Raw genomic sequence first — 23,510 nt, 5'->3', positions numbered from 1 at the left:
CCTTGCACAGGGTTTCTTGAGAGACAGCCAGCATCTCGGCATTTTCTTCCACTTTTGTGCACTATGGTAGTGTCATATTCTTGAACATGTAGTGCCCACCTGGCGAGTCATTGTGTTGGACCCTTAAGACCTGTCAGCCAACAAAATGAATGACGGTTTGTAACAACTGTGAATGGCCTTCCACAGAGATACTGTTGAAATCTGCACATGGGCCAGATCAAAGCAAGACATTCTCTTTCTGTAGTTGAGTAGTTTCTCTTGGTTTTTGTGAGTGTTCTAGAAGCATAGGCTATAACCTTCTTTTTTTCCATCCAAAATTTCCACCACAACAGCACCGATCCCATACCCACAGGGATCTGTAGGTGCTCTCTCATCATACAGACCAAGCACAGGGTCAATCGTCGGAGCTTTTCACAGCACATCGAAAGAATCTTGTTGAGCACCACCCCCGATAAATTTAGCATCAGCTTTTAACAACTCTTGGAGTCGCATGGCGTTCATACGAAAGTCTTTGATAAAACGATGGTAATAAGAACACTATAGGAGGAAGCTTCTCACATTTCTAATACTTTTAGGAATAGGAAATTCTGTTATAGATCTCACCTTTTCTGGGTCTGGCCACACATCTTCATTTGACAGAAAGATTTCTTTTGCTCCCAAGAATCTCTTTCTTGGATTAAGTTTCAGTCCACCTTGTTGGAGACTCTTAAGAACAGCCCTCAGTCTTTTTATATGTTCATCAAATGTCTCTGAGAACACTATAATGTCATCTAAATAACAAAGACACACCGTCCACTTCAGGTGACGTAGAAGATTATCCATCATCTGCTCAAAAGTTGCTGGTGCATTACACAAACCAAACAGCATTACCTTAAACTCACACAGGCCCTCAGGGGTGATGAATGCAGTTTTATCACGATCAGCCTTATCTACTTCGGTCTGCCAGTATCCTGAGTACACGTTCATGGTTGAGAAAAACTTAGCCCCCTTCTGACAATCTAGTGTATCGTCAATTTGTGGAAGAGGGTTGACGTCCTTTTCAGATATCTTATTAAGTTTCCTGTAATCAACACAAAAGCGCCAACTGCCATTCTTCTTTCTGACAAGGAACACTGGTGATGACCATGGGCTCTGCAAAGGCTGAATGATGTCATTCTTCATCATTTTCTCTACCTCGTTGCAAATTATTCGACATTCCATTGCTGACATATGGTATGCTCTCTGGCTTATTGGTTGATGGTCTCCAGTGCTAATTCGGTGCTTCACCATTGATATGTCTAATTCAGAGAACTCTTGAAGAATGGCAAATAGCTTCTTCTGTTGTTTCTTAGTGACATCTGGTGATAGTCAATCTAGAAGATCTTGTCTCGTAGTTGTAGTGCTAATTTTGCCCACAGACTCGACATAGGAGGTTTCTATGACGCTCAGTTGTTCTTCAATTAACGGCTCAGCGTTTGCTATGCACATGCATCTTGTAAGGATCTGCGGTTTTTGGCAACAGTTAACTATCCACAATTCACCGAATCTGTTCTTAAATGAAACAACAGAGGCTGGGATGACCAAGTTATTCTTCAGTGGTATGCTTCTCTTACATTCCACTGCAAGATCCATGGGTTGATGCTTGCATGACACGTGACAGTTAACTTTCTAGCGCTGACTGCAGGAATGATCACTTTATCCAGCACAGATAGTCATCACACACTTGAATGTGCATCTTCCTGCCCGGAGTATCTCATCTCGTCTAGCATAATATTCGAGCAACCACAATCTATAATTGCCAGAGAAGCTTCCAAAAAGTCCCATCTGAAAATGACATTATGACTACACTCTTGTAAGACAATGAATTCTAAGGGCTGTGTAAGGCCACTTATACCCACACGAATGGTACATCTTCCTGTACATTTTATGTATTTCCCATTAGCCACTTTCAGCAGAGATGTTTCGTTGTCAATGAATACTGTTTTCTGCAACTGGCGACGGTACTTTTCTGAAAAGAACTGAATATGATGCTCCAGAGTCCACAAGAGCTTGGGCTGATAGGCCATCCATGAGGATATCAACGTAGTTTCCTATCAATTGTAGTGATCAATAGCAGAGGATTTCTCTTCGGTGGCCTCACTTCCCAGGAAGGTTGTACCCTATAGTTTTCCAAGTTGCGGCGGCTAGGTGATCGGGTGTAGCTTCTAAATGGTGATGGAGACCTTGATCAGTGTGTTGGGGAGTGTCCTCTCCAGTGGCTAGCTTGCAGCGATGGTGACCTACGTCGTCCTGGACCTGCATCTTCTCGTTCATCTTCGTTGTCCTGGAGTTGGCGTAGGCTAAGATCGGTCTGCTGTCTTCTGGCGCGGGTGTCACCAAATATCCGTCGCTTTTCTCGACAATAGTGCACCACATGTCCCGGTTGTCCACAGTGGAAACATACTACTTGGTTATCCTCGGTCCTTCAGGTGTCAGTCTTCCTTGGTGCCAAAACAGGTTCCTCATGCGGCATTGCACGGATGTAACTCTGCCTGGTTCTCGACTTTTTCACCATTTTAAAGGGAAATGAAGGCCGAGAGATTGGGTTCAATGTCTCTTCCACTTCCTCCCTTATGACATCTTGAAGCGTCTCAGTCTTTTGCTCGCTGTGCAATCCAAGTGCATCCAAGTGCCTTCTGAACTTCCTCTCTCACTGTCTGACGAAGAACACTTGTGAAATCAGTTGCTTCCTTCATCACAGACGTAGATATGATACTTGGAAGCCATTCAAACTTTTTGTGGGTAATTCTTTTTTTTATGCATTGTCTCGATAACTGGCACCATTTTATCAAGTCATCTGCTGTTGAAACCTCCGTCAGGAGTAGGGCTTGATACATGTACTCAGCAACACCCTTCATGAGATGTGCAACCTTATCTTCCTCCTTCATTCTAGGATCCACTATTTTACACAGCTCCAAGATGTCTTGAATGTAGGATGCTGTAGTTTCTCCTGGACGCTGTGCCCTGCACTTTAATTTATCTTCAGCCTTGCACTTCTGTCATCGTGTGTCACTGATATACTTGCTCAGTTCCGCCTGGAATACTTCCCAGCTTGTGAACTTCTCTTCGTTGTTCTCATAATATTGCTTGGCAGTGCCCTCCAAGTAGAAAAATTCGTTAGCCAAACACACGGTGTCATCCCATTTGTTAAATTTGGCTATACATTCATATACCTTCAGCCACTTGTTTGGATCTTGGCCATCGTCACCAGAGAACCCAGAAGGATGTCTCATGTGGTGGCACACAGTTGCTGTCATCGTAATGTCCTCTTCTTCTTCTTCTGTCTCTGATAGATTGCAATCAGTTGAATATGGCTCGAACTCGGGTTTCTCGCCATGTAAATGGTGGCTCTGTTGTGGCCTGATGGAAGCCAATATGTTGTTGATAATGTGCGCTATCATAAGTTCCAATACCCAGCATCTCCACCAGAATAATGTCACGTAGGAGAAGGTGTAATTAGATGAATAACGAACACTAACTTCACTTAACGAAGGTTCATTCAGCACTTGCACATACAAGAGCGCAGAGTGAACTGCCTCCGTCCAGAACACATACAGTATATATACAGCTACAGAATATTCCAGGACAATGATTATTGACATTTCTGGATACTTCTAGAATTTACTTGAACTGAATATAGTAATTAAAATTGTACAGTTCAGCTGAGTTTTGAACTCACGACCCTTCATGCAACAGTTAAGTATCGTAACCACTACACGACAGTGCAGTCAGCTCCTGATGTGACATTATTGTAGAAGTTATCATATTGTCTTTACAAAATGTGACACCATACACTTGATTACGAAGTGCGGGCTTCATTCAGTTGTAAGTTGATCTGCCTTCCATAACAATAAACATACTATTTTACCTTGGATAAAAAAAAAGACGGAAAATGGCCACTTGTGTGTGCCGTGCCGACGTCCTTTGCATGTGTAGTAACAAAAAAAATCTTGCCTTTTTACAAGTATTTCTTCTGCTGTTTATCGAAATGTTGAAGTAAGCTGATAGGTCATTTTGTTACGTGAAAAGATGTATGTATTACATGCCACATAATTTTTAAGTGATTTACATAATTATAAAATACATTTTAATTACCGGTCGTAGACGCTGAATAGAATATGAAAAGAACCAGAAGTTCATAGTTCAAAAAAGGTTTGAAACAGATCTAGAATGGACATGCGAAGTGAATGAAACAAACAAGAACTCGAGATGGAACTGCGACCTGTGGCCATGCAAAGAAGGACAAGTCCGGCTGAGCAAGACTGAGACTGAGACCAAGGCAGACGGGAAAGGGACTGAGGCTGGAACGAGACTGGACAACGTGCTGTTCAGGAACGAGACCAACCGTTTCCTGTTCCCAGGAACTATACGTAGAAAGCCGCGACCGAAGTGAACTATGAAAGACAATCAAGGCTGGAACAAGACCAGCCGACTCTGGTTACGAGACCGGTCATTTCCCGTTCCCGGGAACTATAAGTAGAAAGCCGTGACTGAAGTGAACTGTGAAAGACAGCTCCTTAGAATTCATTCCTCGCTCGTTCCATTCATTTTGGTGAACTGTTCCTTTGGACCCATTAGTTCACGAATTTATTCTCGTTGTCAAGTGCATTATTTACATATGTATTTTTTGTGATGTTACACAAACAAACAATGTGAGTGATAGTGTGTGTGTGTGTGTGTGTGTGTGTGTGTGTGTGTGTGTGTGTGTGTGTGTGTGTGTGTGTTTGGTTTTCTACATAAATGATAATGAACAGTACCTAATAACCTCAAAAAGACGACTGCAGTGCAAGAGATGCAGAATAACACACATTCCAACACCACACAAAATATATATTTGCACTTGACAAAGAGGAAAAATTCTGAAAACATGTCATGCTAAGCATGAAAGAATAAGTAACTAGTGCAGTATTGCATTATTTAAATGATGAATGACAGATGCAGGCTTTCAAAAACATCAATTATGACATATGGCATTGAGTCAAATGTTCCTACTTCCCAGACAGTTGTCAGTTCCAGTTATATCAGTGGTTTTTATTAGATAATAAACCTTCATTAGATAATAAACAAGTCTCTGTCAAGTTGTTTGATGCCTGTTATGTACATATATCACATATAAAGTGCAAGGGGGTTTCCTACTATGTTACTTTTACAGATTGAAATGGTATTTCCCACATTTTACATTTTAGTGTATTTAACACCATTTTTTGAAGTCCCTTGAAAAGTATAAAAGCAGGGTTTCACTGTAGCTTACACATCTCGAACATTTTTACCAACACAGGACCTGGAGACCCGTGCATGCCCTTATAAAAAGTCTCTCTATGTCAGGTGTCACTGGTATAATGCTGCGCTCACACAGCAGAGCCGGTGAGGGAGGCCGATGACCAGGCTGCCCCTATTGGCAGCCGCCTCGAGTAGCTGCGGGCATGCTGTTTGAATGTTGGTGTGCACTACACTTGTTGTAGCGGCCCAACTTGCATCAGTTGTGAGCAGGTGGTGTAGTATCCAGTGAGTTACTACAATTGGCTGTGCCCTTTTTAAAAGAACTATCCTGGCATTTACCTACAGCAGTTTAGGAAAATCATGGAAAACCTACATCTGGATGGCCAGACAGGAATTTGAACCATTGTCCAAAATAACTCTAGAGTCTCTCAATTGCTACTCTAGAATAAAAAGTACATTTTGCAAAGCTGGAAGTGTAAATCCTGTGATAACTTCATCTAAATATGAAGAAAATTTGACTAAAACCTTTAAAACACGTGACAGGTACATGCAGACACAATTAAACGTTTAATGTTGACTAATACAAACAAAACGTCACAAAAGTATTTTTACTAAAAGCAAGTATAGCTAAAATAAAATGAAGTTCAAAAATTATATAGGAAAAATAACTGTCTACAGTATCATATAAACTGCAGATATAACAAAAATAAATTTTCTAAACTACAAGACACAAAAATGTGACAAACAAATTGCACTTTCAGAGTAGCTTTTGTTGTAATACACATTAAAATATTTCAATAGGCCCTGAATTTTTTTGTCTTGGTACAGAAACCTAGATCTTATTTTTTAAAAAAGGTACAAGAGAAAGTTGTGAGACAAAGAATTGGTCATGTTTACTAACCTCAACGTAATCCTTCTGGCAATTGGTGCTGTTTTCCAGTTGAAAGCGCTCAATAAAAGTAAGATTAACATGATAGCCATCAGGAATACGAATATCCCAATCACATTCACTGTTAATTGGGTACTGTTTTGGATAGTTGGGAGACACAAGTTCTCGGTTGTTATCATGTAGGATTCCACCACAGCCTGAAATTTACAGAGTAGTATTTTACTAAAAGAGCTACCATACAGTCAAATACTAATAATGGATATCTAACCAATATATATAAACTAACAAAGGGGGATGATTGACTACATTACACTAGTTAACAAAATACTATAGTTACCAAAATAATTATGAATTAAAATAATTATGAAATTGGCCTAGTGCACTACCTTGTACGCCATTGTTGGCATAGCTGAGCATACGTAATGTATCAGCATCATTTTTTTCTCTTCATACATCATATCCACAGAAGTAATTACAAAATAACTTTTTTTTTTCTAATTTTCTCATAACGATTGACAGTCAAGATGTATGTGAAAAGATTTAATATGTTGAAATTTTGGCATTTAAATGGTGTACATAACCTTCCTATAATGTCTTCCACAGGAGATTGTTAAAGGTGTTGCACTCACAGTTCAAAAGAAAACATGGAAATGACAACAGGCTAAAGTTAGTAGAAATTCGTAAATCTGTACTGGATTGATATACGAAGCATACAACTGTCATACCTCAACAAAAGATTCTGCCAAGAAACCGAGAAAATTCTTGGCCTACATAAAATCACTAAGCAGGTCTAGGGCTTTTAGCCCATCACTCTTTGACCAGTCTGCTATGACAGTAGAATATAATCATTCATGCAGGAGAATCATACAAACATGTCATCATTTTGCAATTGCGGAGACTCCTTTATGGAGGACATACTAATAGGCATCCCTGGCACAGAGAAACAACTGAAAAAGTTAAAAGCAAATACATTCCCGGGTCTGGATGGCACTCCCAGTTCTGTTTCACAAAGAGTACTCTGCAACACTGGCCTCTTACTTAACTTCCATTTTTCATGAATCTCTTTTCCAGCACAAAGCTCCAAGCAACTGGGAGAAAGTGAAGGTTAGTAAAAGATCAGACATTCGCAATTACAGATCAATATCCTTAACTTCAGTTTGCTGCTGGATTCTTGAGCATATTCTCAGTTCGAATTTTATAAATTTTCTTGAGATTGAAAAGCCCCTGTCCACAAATCAGCATGCTTCTAAAAAGCATCACTAGTTCGAAATTCAGCTTTTCCTTTCCGTGCACGATATCTCGCAAACTATGGATGAGGGCAATAGGCAGATTCCATATTCCTATATTTATGAAAAAAATTTACCACTGTGTCCCACAGCTGAATGTTAACAAGGGTATGAACATATGGATATATTCCCAGATATGTGTGTGACTCGAAGACTTCTTAAGTAACAGAACCCAGTATGTTGTCCTCAACGGTGAGTGTTCATCAAAGACAAGAGTCCCCCAGGGAAGTGGGATAGGACCACTGTAATTTTGTATATATAATTTCTCATATACACGAAAGATCTGACAGGCAAGGCGAGCAACAATGTGTGGCTGTCTGCTGATGATGATGTGGTATATGGGAAGGTACGTCACTGACTGACTGAGAGGATACAAGATGACATAGACAAAATTTCTAGTTGGTGTGATGAATAGCAACTAACTGTAAATGTAGAAAAATGTAAGTTAACGCAAATTACCAGGAAAAGCAAACCTGCAATGTTTCAATACAGCATTAGTAGTGTGCTGCTTGACAGAGTAATGTTGATGAAACACTGCAAAGTTATTTGAAATGGAATTAATATGTAGGGAAGGCGAATGGTCACCTCTAGTTTATAGGGACAATTTTAGACAAGTGTTGTTCATCTGTAAAGGAGACAGCATATAGGACACTAGTATGATCCATTATTGAGTGCTGCTTAAGTGTTCTGGATCTGCCTGAGAGTGGATTAAAGGAAGACATCAATGCAATTCAGAGGCAGGCTGCTAGGTATGTTACCAGTAGTTCCGAACAACACATAAGTATTGTGGATATGCTTTGGGAAGTCAAATGGGAATTGCTGGATGATAGGTGATGTTCTTTTTGAGAAACACAATTGAGAGAATTTAGAGAACTGAAATCTGAAGCTGACTGCAGAATGATTCTACAGCTGCCAACATATATTTTGCATAAGGACCACAGAGGTAAGATCAGAGAAATTAGGGCTTTTGTGGAGGCTTGCAGACAGTTGTCTTACCCAAGCTCTACTTGTGAATGGAATAGGAAAGAAAATGACTAGTAGTGGTACAGGGCACCCTTCACCAGGTATCATACGGCAGCTTGCTGAGTATGTATCTAGATACAGAAACATTTCTGTGATACATGAGATGTGACTAAACATACTGTAATGATGCGGCTGCTGTATAAACCATTTTTATCACTTCTGCTGGGTTTAACAGATGAAATAGTGAAGGCAGCTGACAACTAAAGAGGTAAAAAGAAAGTCAAGGAGAGATCCTTTTCTAAACAAAGGATATTAAATTTAATTGACAAAACAAAACAAAAAATGTAAAAAAATCTGCAAACAAAGCTGGCAAAAGGGAACACAGATGTACAGAAATTGAGAATGACAGGAATTTCGAGATGGCAAGGCAGGAATGGCTTGAGTGGAACTGAAAACCTATTGAAGCATGCATTACAATGGGAAAAATGGGTGCTTCCTACAGGAAAATTAGAGAAACTTTCAAAGAAGAGAGAATCAGATGTCTTGCTATCAACGGCACCAGACTGCAGAAAAAGCAAGACAGATTAGTGAAAGGAAGATATGGAAGAGCTATGCAAAGGAAGTCAACTTGTAGACAACCTTATGGAAATGGATGAGGAAGTAGATGAAGATATGAGAGTTATGAAATTGTGAGAAGAATTTGACAAAGTGCTGAGGCACATGCTGAAACAAGGTGCCTGAAATAGAAAACATTCACTTCAGATTATTAAAATCCTTGGGAGAATCAATCATGACACAAGTATTCCACCCAGTATATGAGACACGTGAACTTCCCTCAAACTTCATAAAGAATGCAATAACACCAATTACAAAGAAGAATAGTATTGACAGTTGTGAATATCACAGAATCATTAGTTTGTAAATACTGATACAAATTGTTCACAAAAGACTGGAATACATGTCAGAAAGTTACCTCACATATCAGTTTTGGTTCAGGAGAAATTTGGGAACATGTAAGGCAGCATGACACTGTGACTTATCTTAGAATAGTGACTAAACAGAGGCAAACTTTTGTTTGGTGTATTTGTATATTTAGAGAGAGTTTTTGCCAAAGCTGGCTGGAATACATTCCTTGAAATTCTGATGGCAGCAAGGATAAAATCAGGGAGTGAAGGGTTTTCCACAACTTGTACTACCAGACGACAAATATAAGAGTCAAAAGACACTGAAAGAGAGCAGTAGTTCAGATGGGTAAGAAAGGGTTATAGCCTATCTCCATGTTATTGAATCTGTACCTTGAGCGAGCAATAATGGAAAAAATGAGGACAAATTTGGAAAAGGAATTAACGATGAAGCAGAAGAAATCAAAACTTTGAAGTTTACTGATAACATTGTAATTTTGTGAGAGATGAAAAAGGACTTGGAAAATCAGTTGAAAAGAAAACGCAAGTGTCTTGAGAAGAGATGAGAAGGCATATTTCAACAAAAGTCAACCAAGAGTAATGGAAGATACTCAAGTTAAATCAGGCAATGCTGAGGGAATTACATTACAAAATGAGACATTAAAAGTAGTACATCAGTTTACTATTTAGGGAGCAAAACGACTGAAAATGGATGCAGTAGAGAGGATACAAAATGCAGACTCACGAAGTCATGAAAAGGATTTGTGAAAAAAGAGATTTATTAATAATGAATATAAATTAAGCTTTAGGAAATCTTTACTGAAAGTATTCATCTGGAATATAACCTTGTACGAAAATGAACTGCAAAGCACACCATTGTGTAGATGCAGATTTGGTTTTTCAGAGATTTCAGTAGATCAAAATTAAAGAGAATGAAGAAAAAGAGAAACTGAGATACAAATATATTAAGGATAGAGCCCAATTGGAAATTAATAATGCTTACTATGTGGAGAATGGCTAGGAGCACCTTGCCAAAAACTGAACACTGTATGTATCAGCAACAAAGTCTTCTTTCTTCTATTTCTCTGCATTTATCCTGGAACTTCATGGGTTCAGCATGGTACCCAATTGCCCTTCCACTTGCCACATTCATGAAATAAAAGTTGTGGAGGGTCTTTCTAAATATTTTATACTGTCATCTTTTCTGATATTACAATCCACTTCTACTGTCTACTCTGGAATATTATTAGTAACAACACTAACTTGAGCATTGGAATAAATGGTACTCTCTACAGTAAACCTGCCACTCAAATTTTTATTTACTAAGATTGTAAATTGCCTGTAAACTTCAATATACTGTACCAATGAGATCTTCCATAATAATGTGAGCAATCACATTACCAAGAAAATATGGAAACTAATGCATCAGGTACACTGCGGAAATTGCTGTCACCACCATACAGTCTGGAACAGGATCTTGACTATCACATCTCTATAACTGTCAGAGATAGTCTACAAGAAAACCAACTGCACAGTCAGGAAGTCATGAACATGATTACTGTCCTTTTCCACAATGTGGTGTCATAGGAATATGAAGCAGGGTAATAATAACTCAGTTCCGAATTGTATCAGTTGTTTGGGTTTATATACTTAATATGTACATAGAGAAGATGATGATGAAGAAGAAGAAGAAGAAGAGGGAGAAGAGGAAGAGTCAAATGACACTGGAAAACTCTGAGTGGAACGTAAATATAGGAAGGAGTACAGCTAATCACTCACTGCATAATTGAGGAGTTGATCACTGACAGGTACATAAACAAGACAGAAGGAAATAAAGGTGAATGTAGCACCAATCTAGAGGTCACTGAAGGTGGAGCATGGTATCAGACTGTAGACGGCAATTTACTGTACCATTTCCAATGGAACCATTGCAGTATTTGCTTTAACTGATTTTGGGACAACATGAAAAACGGAGAACTCAGTGGCCAGATGGAGAGTTGAATCAATGTTCTTCCAAACATGGTCTCCTCCTCAGGCAGACAATGTCTGGACTCAAAATTAACTAAAAAAATCGCATTTTTCCAGCTGGATACCTGTTCTAACTATACTGTGGTACCACAAGGACAACATAGCCATGCAAGTTAGCACAAAGAATGACATAATGCAAAAGCTTAGCAATGATTTATAGCTGGTTTATGTGCCGATTAGCTGCTCACTGTTTCCTTTTCTACAGTAATGCAGAGCATGTAATTGTAAAATAAAACTACTACAAGAGTCTTTCTTGGCAATCTTTTAATTGGGCAATGAGTAGCCCCCATACTTCAGATTGTAACTAGACTTTACAGCAGACTTGAATCAAAGAAGTTTATTTTACATTAAACATGTAAAGCAGTTGTAAGCACATATCCTATTCATGTTCATGCAGAGAGAAACTCTAAAAATGAATTTGTAGCAGTCAATGAAGGATTCATCAAATGATTTCATAAATTGGGCATGAAATGGCTAACCTGAAATTACTGGAGATGTGTGTAGACTGAAGCCAGGCCCTGAAGGGTTAGGGCCTGTGTGGTATTCAATCCAGACGTAGTTGGTTTCTGAAATTACATCTGTTGCAGTGATTGTACCTGCTGTTAAATGCACAATCTCTGGGGAATCAATGCTTCCTCCATTATGAATGGCAAAATAATGTTCTTCTCCAGGTCCTCCACGAAAGTTCACTTGGTAGAAATGCACCTGTGCTAACAATTATTTATATGAAACACACATCTGAAAACTGAGGCTACAAATTAAATCAGTAAATAGATAGCTATTTTTACTAATAGAAAAAAAGAACAGTTAATGTAAAACCATCAGAACTTTGAACTCAAAATAATTGCTTTAAATATAACCCAAAAGGGAGAGAGAGATATAGAGACAAAGCAGTGGAAGAAATTGTATTTGGATTAGCAAGTTCAGAAATACCTCCCCCCCCCCCCTCCCCCCCAAAAAATTAAGTACTGTAACCTACATCCCTCTGAGTCTGCTTATGGTACTCATCTCTTGCTCTCCCTCTACAATGTACACTTCCCACACTTCCCTCCAATACTAAATTGGTGATCCTTTGATATCTTAGCATGTGTTGTAGCAACCAATCCCTCCTTTTAATCAAGTTGTGAGACTAGCTTCTTGTCTCCCAATTCTATTCACTACTTCCTTATTAGTTTCGTGATGTACTCATCTAATCTTCAGTATTTTTCTGTCACACCATATTTCAAAGTTTCTATTCTCTTCCTGTTTAAACTTTTTGTCATCCGTGTTTCACTTCCATACATGGCTACATTCCAGACAAATGCCTTCATAAAAGGCTTCCTAACACATAAGTCTATATTTGATGTTAACAAATTTCTCTTCTTCGTAAATTATTTTCTTGCCATTGTCAGTCTACATTTTGGCCATCATCAGTTATTTTACTGCCCAAGTAGTAAAACTCAGCTACTACTTTTACAGGGTGTATACGTGGACGAGAAAAAAAAAAAAGAAAAAAAAATCCCGGATTTCCCGGTTAAAAATAGAATTTCTCCCGGATGAAAACACACTTTTTCTGTGTTAAGTAGCAGTACAATTTTCCTCGGAACAGTGAAACCTATCAATCCTTTCAGTGGGTGTGGTTTTATACATCGGAGTAAAATTTCCAGGCACTTTAGAAAACGAAACTCAGGGGAAAAAATACGTTTTGGAAAGATGTCTGATGTGAAGCAACATGCATACTGCATATTTTCGTATTACGAAAGTATAAATTCCAATTCCACCAAACACCGCACGTTTCTTTCCGAAGGACTGAAATAGAGATTCTGATGTGCTTTTGTAAGCCAGTCGTAGCTCATTACAAACGATCTCGCCGGCCAATGACAGCGGATATTCAGAGCGTAGCCAAAAGCAACATCACTGTTAAGTAGCGCTAACACACAAATAGGAAAAGATAATAGTTTAAATGAATATACATAGTGCTGCTAAAAGAAAAGAAAAGCTTTTATGTATAATATTGGTCTCTAAGATTAATAAGCTGCAAGGGTGTTTTTGGCGCATGTTACACTTTAAGATATATCACACAAAGTGCCTGTAAAATTTCTAACAACGACATAAATGTCTGATCTTCCGCCTCGAAAATATTGTAAATGGTTGTACTTTGAAAGTAATGCTTTTCAAAGAACCATTCTGAATATTTTCCCGCGACCTGTTAGATTCGTTTCAGCAGTTGTCAGACACTGCCAGATAACAGGCGTCGCCGTGCTTGCGCAGCTACAGTGACGCAGGAAGCCCGTTGCTTTCGTACGTGTAAAACATTAAAAGATCTTACATTATGTCATAAAAGAAACAAGACATTAGAGGATACTCCAAGAGCATCGGAATTTCGTGAACCACACTAAAATACATCATTCGGCTTAAAGTGCACATTCGTATGTCCAGATTCAGATGTAAATTTTCTTGGAGTACCAGTACTGAAGACTTGGCCACTGTTTCTATGTTTTGATACAATGTATCGATACGTGGAACTGTTTCAGTGTTTCGGAACGGCTACGGTTCACTGTTTCGAAACAAAGGTGTTTCATTCCACCCCTGTCTCGGATAACTGGGCCACATTCGGTCTCGAGCCAGACACAGAAACTGTATCGTTGTTTCAGAATAAGGCTGTTTCAGTCCACCAGTGCTTGGAACGGACTAATTGTATCGAAACAGTGATGTTTCATTCCCCTCTGTGTCGGACGAGATTCGGGCTCGGCACAGGTACTGAAACACATTTAACATACCACTTCATGAAACACTTTCAAGAGTGTCAAAATCTTTGTGACAAACAATAGCATGAAGCTTAAGATATCCGAAAATAAAGCTTCGTTTCTAGCTGACTGTCATATTCCAAAATGGCGTAATATCTGCTTTATAAACACTAACCAAGCAATAAAACAACGCATACTATTCACATTCAAAATAATAAATATGTGAAAATCATTCAGTTAAATTACACTTTTTGATAACATACGCTTCTCTGTTCATGTACAGTAATCATATTAAGAAACGTAAGTAAGCCTACAACATTTTGAATAAAAAAAGGCGTAGAGTGACAGTTGTTAGACATATACATAAATCTGATGTAGGTATAATTGCAAGCAATCTGTTTGACATATCACTGATAGTGTAATGGTGAACGGGAAGGACTAGGAAGCATGGTGAATTTATAGTAACGGTTCAAAACACCTTGAAAGACAAAATTTTTTTCTGTTATATTTTGTTATTTATTCGAATTATTTGGCGTTATTTGTGAGTCTATAGTCACTGTGCCTATTATCCTCAATGATTCCCTTTGTGTGCATGGCAATTAGCAGGATGGGTATATTACCCATACTAACGGAATGTGGGAATTCCAGTAGCATATCCGTTGTTTCTGCAGTTTGCTCCCACCTCCAGTTCCGTTCGTGGTGGCCTTTCTGTCTTCAGCTATGGCTGTCCTCAGCCAATTGAAAAGTATGAAAGCCACACGACACAAAAGCAGCACATTTTCTGCAGAAATACGAAACTGCCAAGACGCCTAAGTGATAATTTCATACTTTCTGGGATATGATTAGCGCTCTCGCAACTCATTTGTGTTTATGTGGACATACTTATACAGTAGACATTCCAGATGATAAAATGTGTAGGTTTATTAGATTGCAGAACACAAACTGTTTCACTGTTTCGAAACAGCGTATCGAAACATTACATTGTAGTGTTTCATTTGTTTCGAAACAGTTGCGTGTTTCAGTTTGCCAATCTCTACAGTACTGTATTATCTAATGTTTGGTTCCTTATGAAGGCATAATGCCATAAGTGCTAAAAGATGAAAACGTGAACTTTAAATGCAGTTAACAGTTGAAACTAGTCAATAGTGTGGAATTAAACACTTCATTTCAAATAAATTGACTGCCTCAGCAGAAAAGATTAATAAAAGTAAAATTTCTTTGACAAATCGACAAAAATAACTTCATTGTTCTGCAAGACGCTCAACGGTTGACTGTCAAAAAGATAGAAAAAAAATAAAATAAAATCTGAAACTAACAACATATTTTAGCCCTGCGTAATTATGTGAATGTATTTTAATTGACTTGATAGCTCTCGGCCAAGACATCCGTTTTGTTTTCATTTGATGTGAGAGCAATAAACGAAGAGGAAACAGCAAAATCACTGAACGTACACATGGGTCACGTGGAGACTACCACCTCCCCACTACAACTCAGACTGCTCTGTGCATCAGGTCTGGATCGACGATATTTCCAAACTGGGGCAATACTAGATAGTGGCGCTCCCCCTCCCTCGAGCGTTTGAGGCTGAACGCCAAAAATTTAAAAAAAATCAACTTTTATAAAATATCTTAATTTTGTAGCGCACATATTTCTGAAGAGTCTGATACATGAAACATATATGCTCGAGGGAAAGTGAGACATGTTATTTGGTCTTAAGTGTGCCAAAGTGCAGTGCCATGCCTCTTCACACAGCATTCTTCTGTCACACGTCTCTGAATTTCGCTCTGTGGAATTCAAACATATAATATTTTGTAATGGGAGTCATCAAACTATATTCAGGACAGTGGAAATTAAAATGTCCTGTGGTGCCTCTCCTGCTCCAAGTTGGCCGGTTTGACATCCTGCCCCTCTTTACAGCCTATTAACTAATAACTTGCTGTTTTGTGTGACATAAAATTAAATATAGGATACATAAAACGAGTAAAGACAAGTGACAAGCAAGACAGTACACATTGCTTCAGTCCTTAATTTCTCTCTGACCTTGCTGCAGCTTTACATGGTGTCCTTTCCTTTTTGTGAAAGGATCTATTATCTCACCAAACTTCATCAAACGTTTTGCCACTTCAAGAAAAGAAATGATGTTGTCTAATACTAAAAAACCTGTTAATACAAATTGAACCCAAGACCAGACGGAATATAATTCACTAAGTACCATATCACATTCCTATTAGGCCAACTACAAGCAAAACGTTTTATGTTAGGAAACAGTTTCACATTTCATTCATACTCTCTAGCTTCTGAAGCATTAGATCGAAAAGTAATAGTACGAAATTTTTATATAAATTTGGAATCGTCATATTCTTCCGTAATTTGTGTGTCCCCCCGTTTCTTCTCCTTCCTTAATCTAACAAACAATCTTTTCATCACTAATTCTGTAACTATTCCTGCCAGTGTCAAAACTTATTCTCTGGTTAACTTCACTAACCCTGCCACAATCACCAGTTTAGTTAACCAGCATTTATTCTCCGGTTAGGTGTTATTACATGTTCGTACAACGCGTTTTCCACACTACTCCCACAATAGAACTTTGGCGGCTGCTAGCCGGAGACTGTATAACTGGCCCTTAGTAGTGTGGCGGTCTGGCCAAAAATTTTCTGTCAAAATTTCATTTTCTTGGATATACGGAGGAGACAATACGCAATATTTGTTGCCTGTTATTCCTTTTATTCGTTGATTTCCACTCTGGTAGTCTGAATCTATGGAATTCACTAGTAGTTATAACAACGCTGATCATTTGCAAACCCAATGAACCACATAAACGGCGATTGGCATTCACCCGTTCAGCTTTATTCCGCCCAGCTCATATAGACCCGTCCCCTTTGGTCTGCAGGAAAGTTTATTTCTAGATGCGACAAGAATTCCCCTGGCAGAGACATCATGTACACTATGCAAGCATTCAAAAATCAACTTGCGATTATTTCAGAAATCAACTTGGAATTTGTTCAAAAACCAACAGGGATGCGTTCAAAATCATACGAGTAATCGATATACCAACTAGCGCTGGATGCTCGGCGCTTTGTGAAACAAGGTCTATTTCCTCAATAATATGAATTTGGCGCCTCCCTCCCCTTCCCCCACTGAAACTGTCGCCTGGGACAGATACCCCTGTTTGCCCCCGCCCCCTAGTTCCGGGCCTGTTGCGCATACGTGAATCTGGCAGCTTAGGCGCACCAGTAAAATTTTTCCGGATAGCATCTGGCAGCTTGCTGCTATTGCTTATACTGCTAACTGCCACACTTCTGTAGCCAGAAGCGGGAGAGGGTACTACTGAAGTGCGGCTCAAGTGTACACGCGCGTAAGCTCGCTCGCAACCGCTCAAACTAATCTAATGTAAACAATTGTGACGTCACGCTCATCGGAGGCAATTTGTTGTCATGAATAGTCTTCCTAAAGCCTTTGACACGTTTTGCTGTTGGCAAACGCTTGTAAGAGCAATGTGGTTTGTTGTTGTATATGGTGCATTTCCTTTGCAACTTAAGTTTTATTTTCTTTTTTCTTCTCTCGTTCGTTTTTTATTGCTGCAGTAGCGAGATACAGTAATATTCTTTGTTAGAGTATTGGTTCTTACCAGTCAAAGTTACAAAAATTTAACTGAAAAGTAAAACAATGAAAAATTCCCGGAATTCTAAAAAATTCCAGGGTTTTTTACGGTTTTCTCCCGGATGAAAAAATTCCCGGGTTTTTCCTGGATCTCCCGGTTGTCCCGGGTCGTATACACCCTGTTTTGGTGACTTGTTTCCTAATCTAATTCCCCCAGCATAATCTGATTTAATTTGACTACATTCCATTACCCTTGTCTTACTTTTGTTGATGCTCATCTTACATCTTCCTTTCAAGAGACTATCCAATTTATTCAACTGCTCTTCCAGGTCAATTATAGTACCATCGGGGAAACCTCAAGGTTTTTATTTCTCCTCCCTGAACTTTAACTCCTACTCCTAATTCTTCTTTGGTTTCCTTTACTGCTTGCACACTGTACAGATTGAGTAACATCAGAGGTACCCTAAAAGCCCAGCTCATTCCATTCTCAACCATTCCTTCCCTTTCATGGCCCATGGCTCTCATAACTGCCATCTGGTTTGTATATAAGTTGTAAATATCCTTTCACTGCCTGTATTTTACTTTGATACTTTCAGAATATCAAAGAGCGAAAGAGTATTCCAATCAACATTGTTAAAAGCTTTCTCTAAGTCTACAAATGCTATAAACATATGTTTGCCCAAACCATTACAGAGGCTCCACCAGCTTGAACAGTCCCCTACTGACATACAGGGTCCATGGGTTCATGAGGTTGTCACCATACCCGTACATGTCCATCCACTCGTTACAATTTCAAACAAGATTCGTCTGACCGGACAACATGTTTCTACTCATCAACAGTCAAATGTCAGTGTTGATGGGCCCAGGCAAGGTGTAAAGCTTTGTGCCATGCAGTCGTTGAGAGTACACAAGTGGACCTTTGGCTCGGAAAGCCCACATTGATGATGTTTCATTGAACGGTTGCATGCTGACGCTTGTTGATGGCTCATTGAAATCTGCAGCAATTTGCAGAAGGGTTGCACTTCTGTCACGTTGAACGATTCTATTCACTCATTGTTGGCCCTGTTCTTGCAGGATCATTTTCCAGCCACAGCAATATCAGAGATCTGATGTTTTAATGGATTCCTGATATTCTCGGTACCTCATGCAATGGTCATACGGAAAAATCCCCACTTCATCACTACCTTGGAGATGCTGTGTCCCATTGCTTGTGCAGTGACTATAACACCATGTTGAAACTCACTTAAATCTTGATAACCTGCCATTGTAGCAGCTACAACTGATGTAACAACTGTGCCAGACACTTGTTGTCTTATATAGGTGTTGCTGACCGCACTGCCGTATTCTGCCTGTTTACATATCTCTGCATTTGAATATGTATGCCTACAGTAGTTTCTATGGTGCTTTAGTGTATTTTCTTCTTTAATCGATTAATTCAGTTTCTCCTGTGTTATCCAAGGATTTCTACTAGGTGTTGTCTTTCTACCTTTTTGATCTTCTGCTATCTTCATTATTTCATCTCTCAAAGCTATCCCTTCATCTTCAACTGTATTCCTTTCACCTGCTGAAGTCAACCATTGCCTAATGCTCTCCCTGAAACTCTCAACAACATCTGGAGCTTACAATATACTCAGGTCCGATCTCCTCACTTTACTCATTTTTTGCAGTTTCTTCAGTTTTAGTCTATATTTCATAACCAATAAATCATGGTCAAGAGTCCAAGTCTGTCCCGGGAAATCTCTTACAGTTTAAAATCAGGTTCCAAAATCTCTGTGTTACCATAATATAATCAATCTGAAACCTTTTGGTGACTCTAGGTCTCTTACGTATACAGTCTTCTTTTATGTTTCTTAAATCACGTGTTAATGATGATTAAATTATGCTCTCCAAAATTCTACCAGGCAAATTCCTCTTTCATTCTTTTATTCCTTCCCCCCCTAGTCCATATTCACCTACTATTTTTCCTTCTCTTCCTGTTCCTACTACTGAATTCCAGTCACCCATCACAATTTAACTTTCATCTCCCATAACTATCTCAATAATTTCTTTTGTCTCATTATACATTTCTTCAGTCATTTCATCATCTGCAGAGGTAGTTGGCATACAAACCAGTACTGCTGTGATAGGTATGGGATTCGAATCCATCCTAGCTCCTTTAATGCATTCGCTATGCTGTTCATAGTAGTTTACATGCATTTCTATTTTATTCATTATTATATCTACTCCTGCATTACCCCTATATGACTGCATTTATAACTGTGCATTAACCTGACCAAAAGTCCTGTTCTTCCTGCAACTGAACTTCACTAAATCTCACTACATTTAATTTCAACCTTTCCATTTCTCTTTTTAAGTTATCTAACCAATCTGCCTGATTAAGGAAACCAAAATTCCACACTCCGATCTGCAGAATGTCAGTTTTGTTTCTTGTGATTATGACATCCTGATATACATGATTTAAGATATAATAAACAAAGTTTTCATTAGAAAGACACTAATAATGTACTAATGGCAGTGGGTGAATGAGGGTAACTGAAATAAGAGTATGATCAGAAGCTAAGGAATTATGCAAGATACAATGAGTTGATGAAAGGGACAATTGAACAAATCGAATCTGCGGAGGGGGGTGGGGTGGGGTGGAGAGAGAGAGAGAGAGAGAGAGAGAGAGAGAGAGAGAGAGAGAGAGAGAGAGAGAGAGAGAGAGAAAGAGAGGAGAGAGGGGGAGGGAGGGGGAGAGGGAGAAGGAGAGAGGGAGGGAGGGGGAGAGAGAGAGAGAGAGAGAGAGAGAGAGAGAGAGAGAGAGAGAGCAGTGGAATGGTTAGAAAAAATAATATTGCGTGGTAAAGGGAACAAAAGAAAATGAAATAAGGCATAAGAAAGGTAATATGAAGTAGATTAAATAAAGACAATAAGAAGTGGGAGAGTGATATGAAACTGCAGATTAGTTGTTAAGAAACAGAATTTCTGATCAGTACTTGCATTGTGGAGAGATGTCACACTGCCAATAGGCTCATATAAAAGTACACACACTATCCTAACATTTGCAATTAAGGAGAGAAGGATGAATTGGGGAAGATAAAAAAGTAAGGGCAGGTCTCTCAGACCCCAGACATCCTTACAACGGGTGGGCCCATCTTATCCTGGAGTCTGAGTGTTCCCCACTCATTTTTAACTTTCCCCAATCCATTCCTCTTTCCTTCCCCAAGGAAAGAATTATTAATTTCTAAAGCTAGGATAGTGTATATAGTTTTATACAAGTCTGTCAGAAGTATCGACATTTCTCCTGAAAGTAAGTGCGGATCAGCAATACTTTCTCATAATTTGTGATATCCTTGACTGAATTTTCCTTTATTTTTTAATCAGTATTGACAATCAATGTGAGTGTATTGAACAAATTGTATGGTATAGGCACTAGTGCTAAAAAGGTAGTCCGACTGATCTCGTGGTGCATTCACGATCCTGCAAAGTAGATAGGATTTTCAAACCATAAAACCACTCTAAGTGGCTATAATACGATGTTGTTTACAAAACAGCTATAATATGATGTTGTTTACACAATAAGTAGCATTAGAAACCTCATATAGACAAGAAAGCATCCTTCTATTAAGGCATCAGCACCTACATATTTAAACAGAACAGGCATTCAAAAACATTACTACTTTAACATTTCTACATTAACAACTTTCTACACACAGTTTTTCAGCATGAAACTTCAGTATGATAAACAACTCACACAAGCATATAGCCTAATCAGGGTATACTCATGACTGTATGAGGACAGGAGCAAGAACTATTGGTCTACAACAGAGATGGTTTTAGTACAAATGAAATTTTAATGGTGTTCTTCAGCATGCTCTACTTAGTTATTATATCCATTTATGCACAAAATTTCTCAACTATTAAGAAATTAACAATTAAATTCAAATGTGACTATTATTCTCTCAGAGATGATCCACCCGAAGAAGGAACCAAAACTTCAATCACATATGTAAAAATGGAGAAAGTGAAAATATGGAATCAGAGGATCTTCAATTAAGGGGGAATAAAATAGCTGATGGTGTAGGCATAGAGTGTACAATTCATATTACATAATGAATTAAAGATAAGAGAACATAGTGAAAAATGAGTGCTCAATTTGATGAATGCTTAAAAAATATCTCATTTTTATTTTAAAAAAGACCAAATTGATTTTGCACTCTGATCTGATACCTTGAATCAGATATGATTGCACAAATACATTACAAAAATGAAACAGTGACCAAACTAGTTGGAGGAAGCCAGTGATCCTAAAACAAAAGATGGAAAAGTTACAGACAGTTTTATAAGATGCACAAGGAATTCTTCGTTAAGGACTAGTAAGTGCTGCAGAAAGGTTATGGTTCAAGTGAGTGGAAACATACAAGAGAAAAAGCCTAAAGAGAAAGAAAAAGTTATGTATTGGCAGGACATTCCATCTACCACAAATCTGGATGGCCAATCACAAAACTAAGATATCTGAAGTATGAATTATTCGAATATCCACCCTATTCAACACTCTTTGGCATCCAATACTACAATAACAAAAGGAATTTGTGGCTACAAACTACAGCAAATCTCAGAAAGACATTACATCAGCTACATATTGATATTTTGCAGGCCTTTGAGAAATGCACTTCAAAGATGGAATTCATTCACTAGAAAAAAACTGGACAAAGTACAGTGATTTAAAAGGATTCTATCTACACTAATGATTGGCTGCTACAATATTACCACTGACCTATAAATCTGTGACCTACTACCATCACACATAAAGGTATAAAAATATAAACGTGAAGAAACAAAGTTTTATGGGATATTGGGATAAAAACAAACTTTCTATTTGAGAAAAAAAAACGAAATAGTATAAGTCTAGCATACTGATTCCATAAAAATTACTGTTATTTGAAAATTTTCAGCAATCAACAGAAATTTTATTTCCACCCAGTGTATCTATGTCAACGTGAGATGCCCACTGTCCTTATTCCATCAAAATATTTGAGCAGTGAGGAGTAGATTTAATGAACTACTGCTCTGCATTGATAAACTAGAATCACCAAACCTGTCTGACATAATCTGGCTCATTAAACATTATGTGATTACTGGTGTAGATATGTTAGATTTAGGTTAGCGAGTTACTTCTGTGAGAAGAAGTTCCTACATTCATCAGGAATTGCCATAACTCAAATCATTAGGGGGGAAAAACCCACTGGCATTTTCTGTGAACAGGGTTGCCACAAGTTTCCCCCAAGTGAAACTCCCTAATATTTCCCTCATTTCGGACAAATTTTTTAGCATTTTTCCCTGGAGACCTCAACGATGAACGGTAAGTAAAGACATAAGCTGACAAAAAATGTAAGGACTCCTGTATTTCACCCCCGTGTGAGCAAAAATCAACATCAACATCATTTGTAATAAGCTGTTTTTAGATGGAGAAGGCAAGCAAAATGATATATGTGTTTCATTAAGACCACAGCTATTATTTTATTCCATTAAAACGAAACATATTTGGTGACTAAAATACGCGTTTCCTTGGAGTCGCAAGGCAGATTTAAAATACCTTCACTGATTTCAGAAATAACCTCAGAAAAAGGTAAGCCTCTTGAAAGAAGTTTATAAGAAAGGGAAGAGTTGTGTAAACCAACACTATCGGTGACCACTAACAAAATGTTGGTTCTACTATGTTCGTTATTGTCAGTTATTACTCACTGTATGATTTTTCTTTCAAGAAATATATGAGTGCATAACGTACAAATCACCAGCGACTAACACAATTTTCTTCTTCTTATTGCCCATACTTTCCAATATACACATTAGTTTTGAAGTGCCAAAATGTACTAGAATAAAAAAAGTCTATAAAACG

At 38.4% G+C, this 23,510-nt stretch overlaps 1 protein-coding gene across 1 annotated transcript in view; it reads right to left on the bottom strand.

Moving 5' to 3' along the window:
- LOC124545739 (cubilin-like) overlaps positions 1-23,510 on the bottom strand; it is a 718,402-nt gene that overhangs the window by 146,637 nt on the left and 548,255 nt on the right. The window contains exons 49-50 of the mRNA XM_047124681.1: positions 11,786-12,011; positions 6,140-6,324 (exon numbers count right to left, since the gene is read on the bottom strand). Coding sequence (XP_046980637.1) covers positions 6,140-6,324; positions 11,786-12,011 — 411 coding nt within the window. The remainder of the gene's footprint in view (positions 1-6,139; positions 6,325-11,785; positions 12,012-23,510) is intronic.

The sequence above is a fragment of the Schistocerca americana genome, chromosome 8 (assembly GCF_021461395.2).
Source record: "Schistocerca americana isolate TAMUIC-IGC-003095 chromosome 8, iqSchAmer2.1, whole genome shotgun sequence".
Taxonomy (NCBI): domain Eukaryota; kingdom Metazoa; phylum Arthropoda; class Insecta; order Orthoptera; family Acrididae; genus Schistocerca; species Schistocerca americana.
The sequence above is the reverse complement of the archived record's forward strand: the minus strand, read 5'-3'. Positions and strand labels throughout refer to the sequence as shown.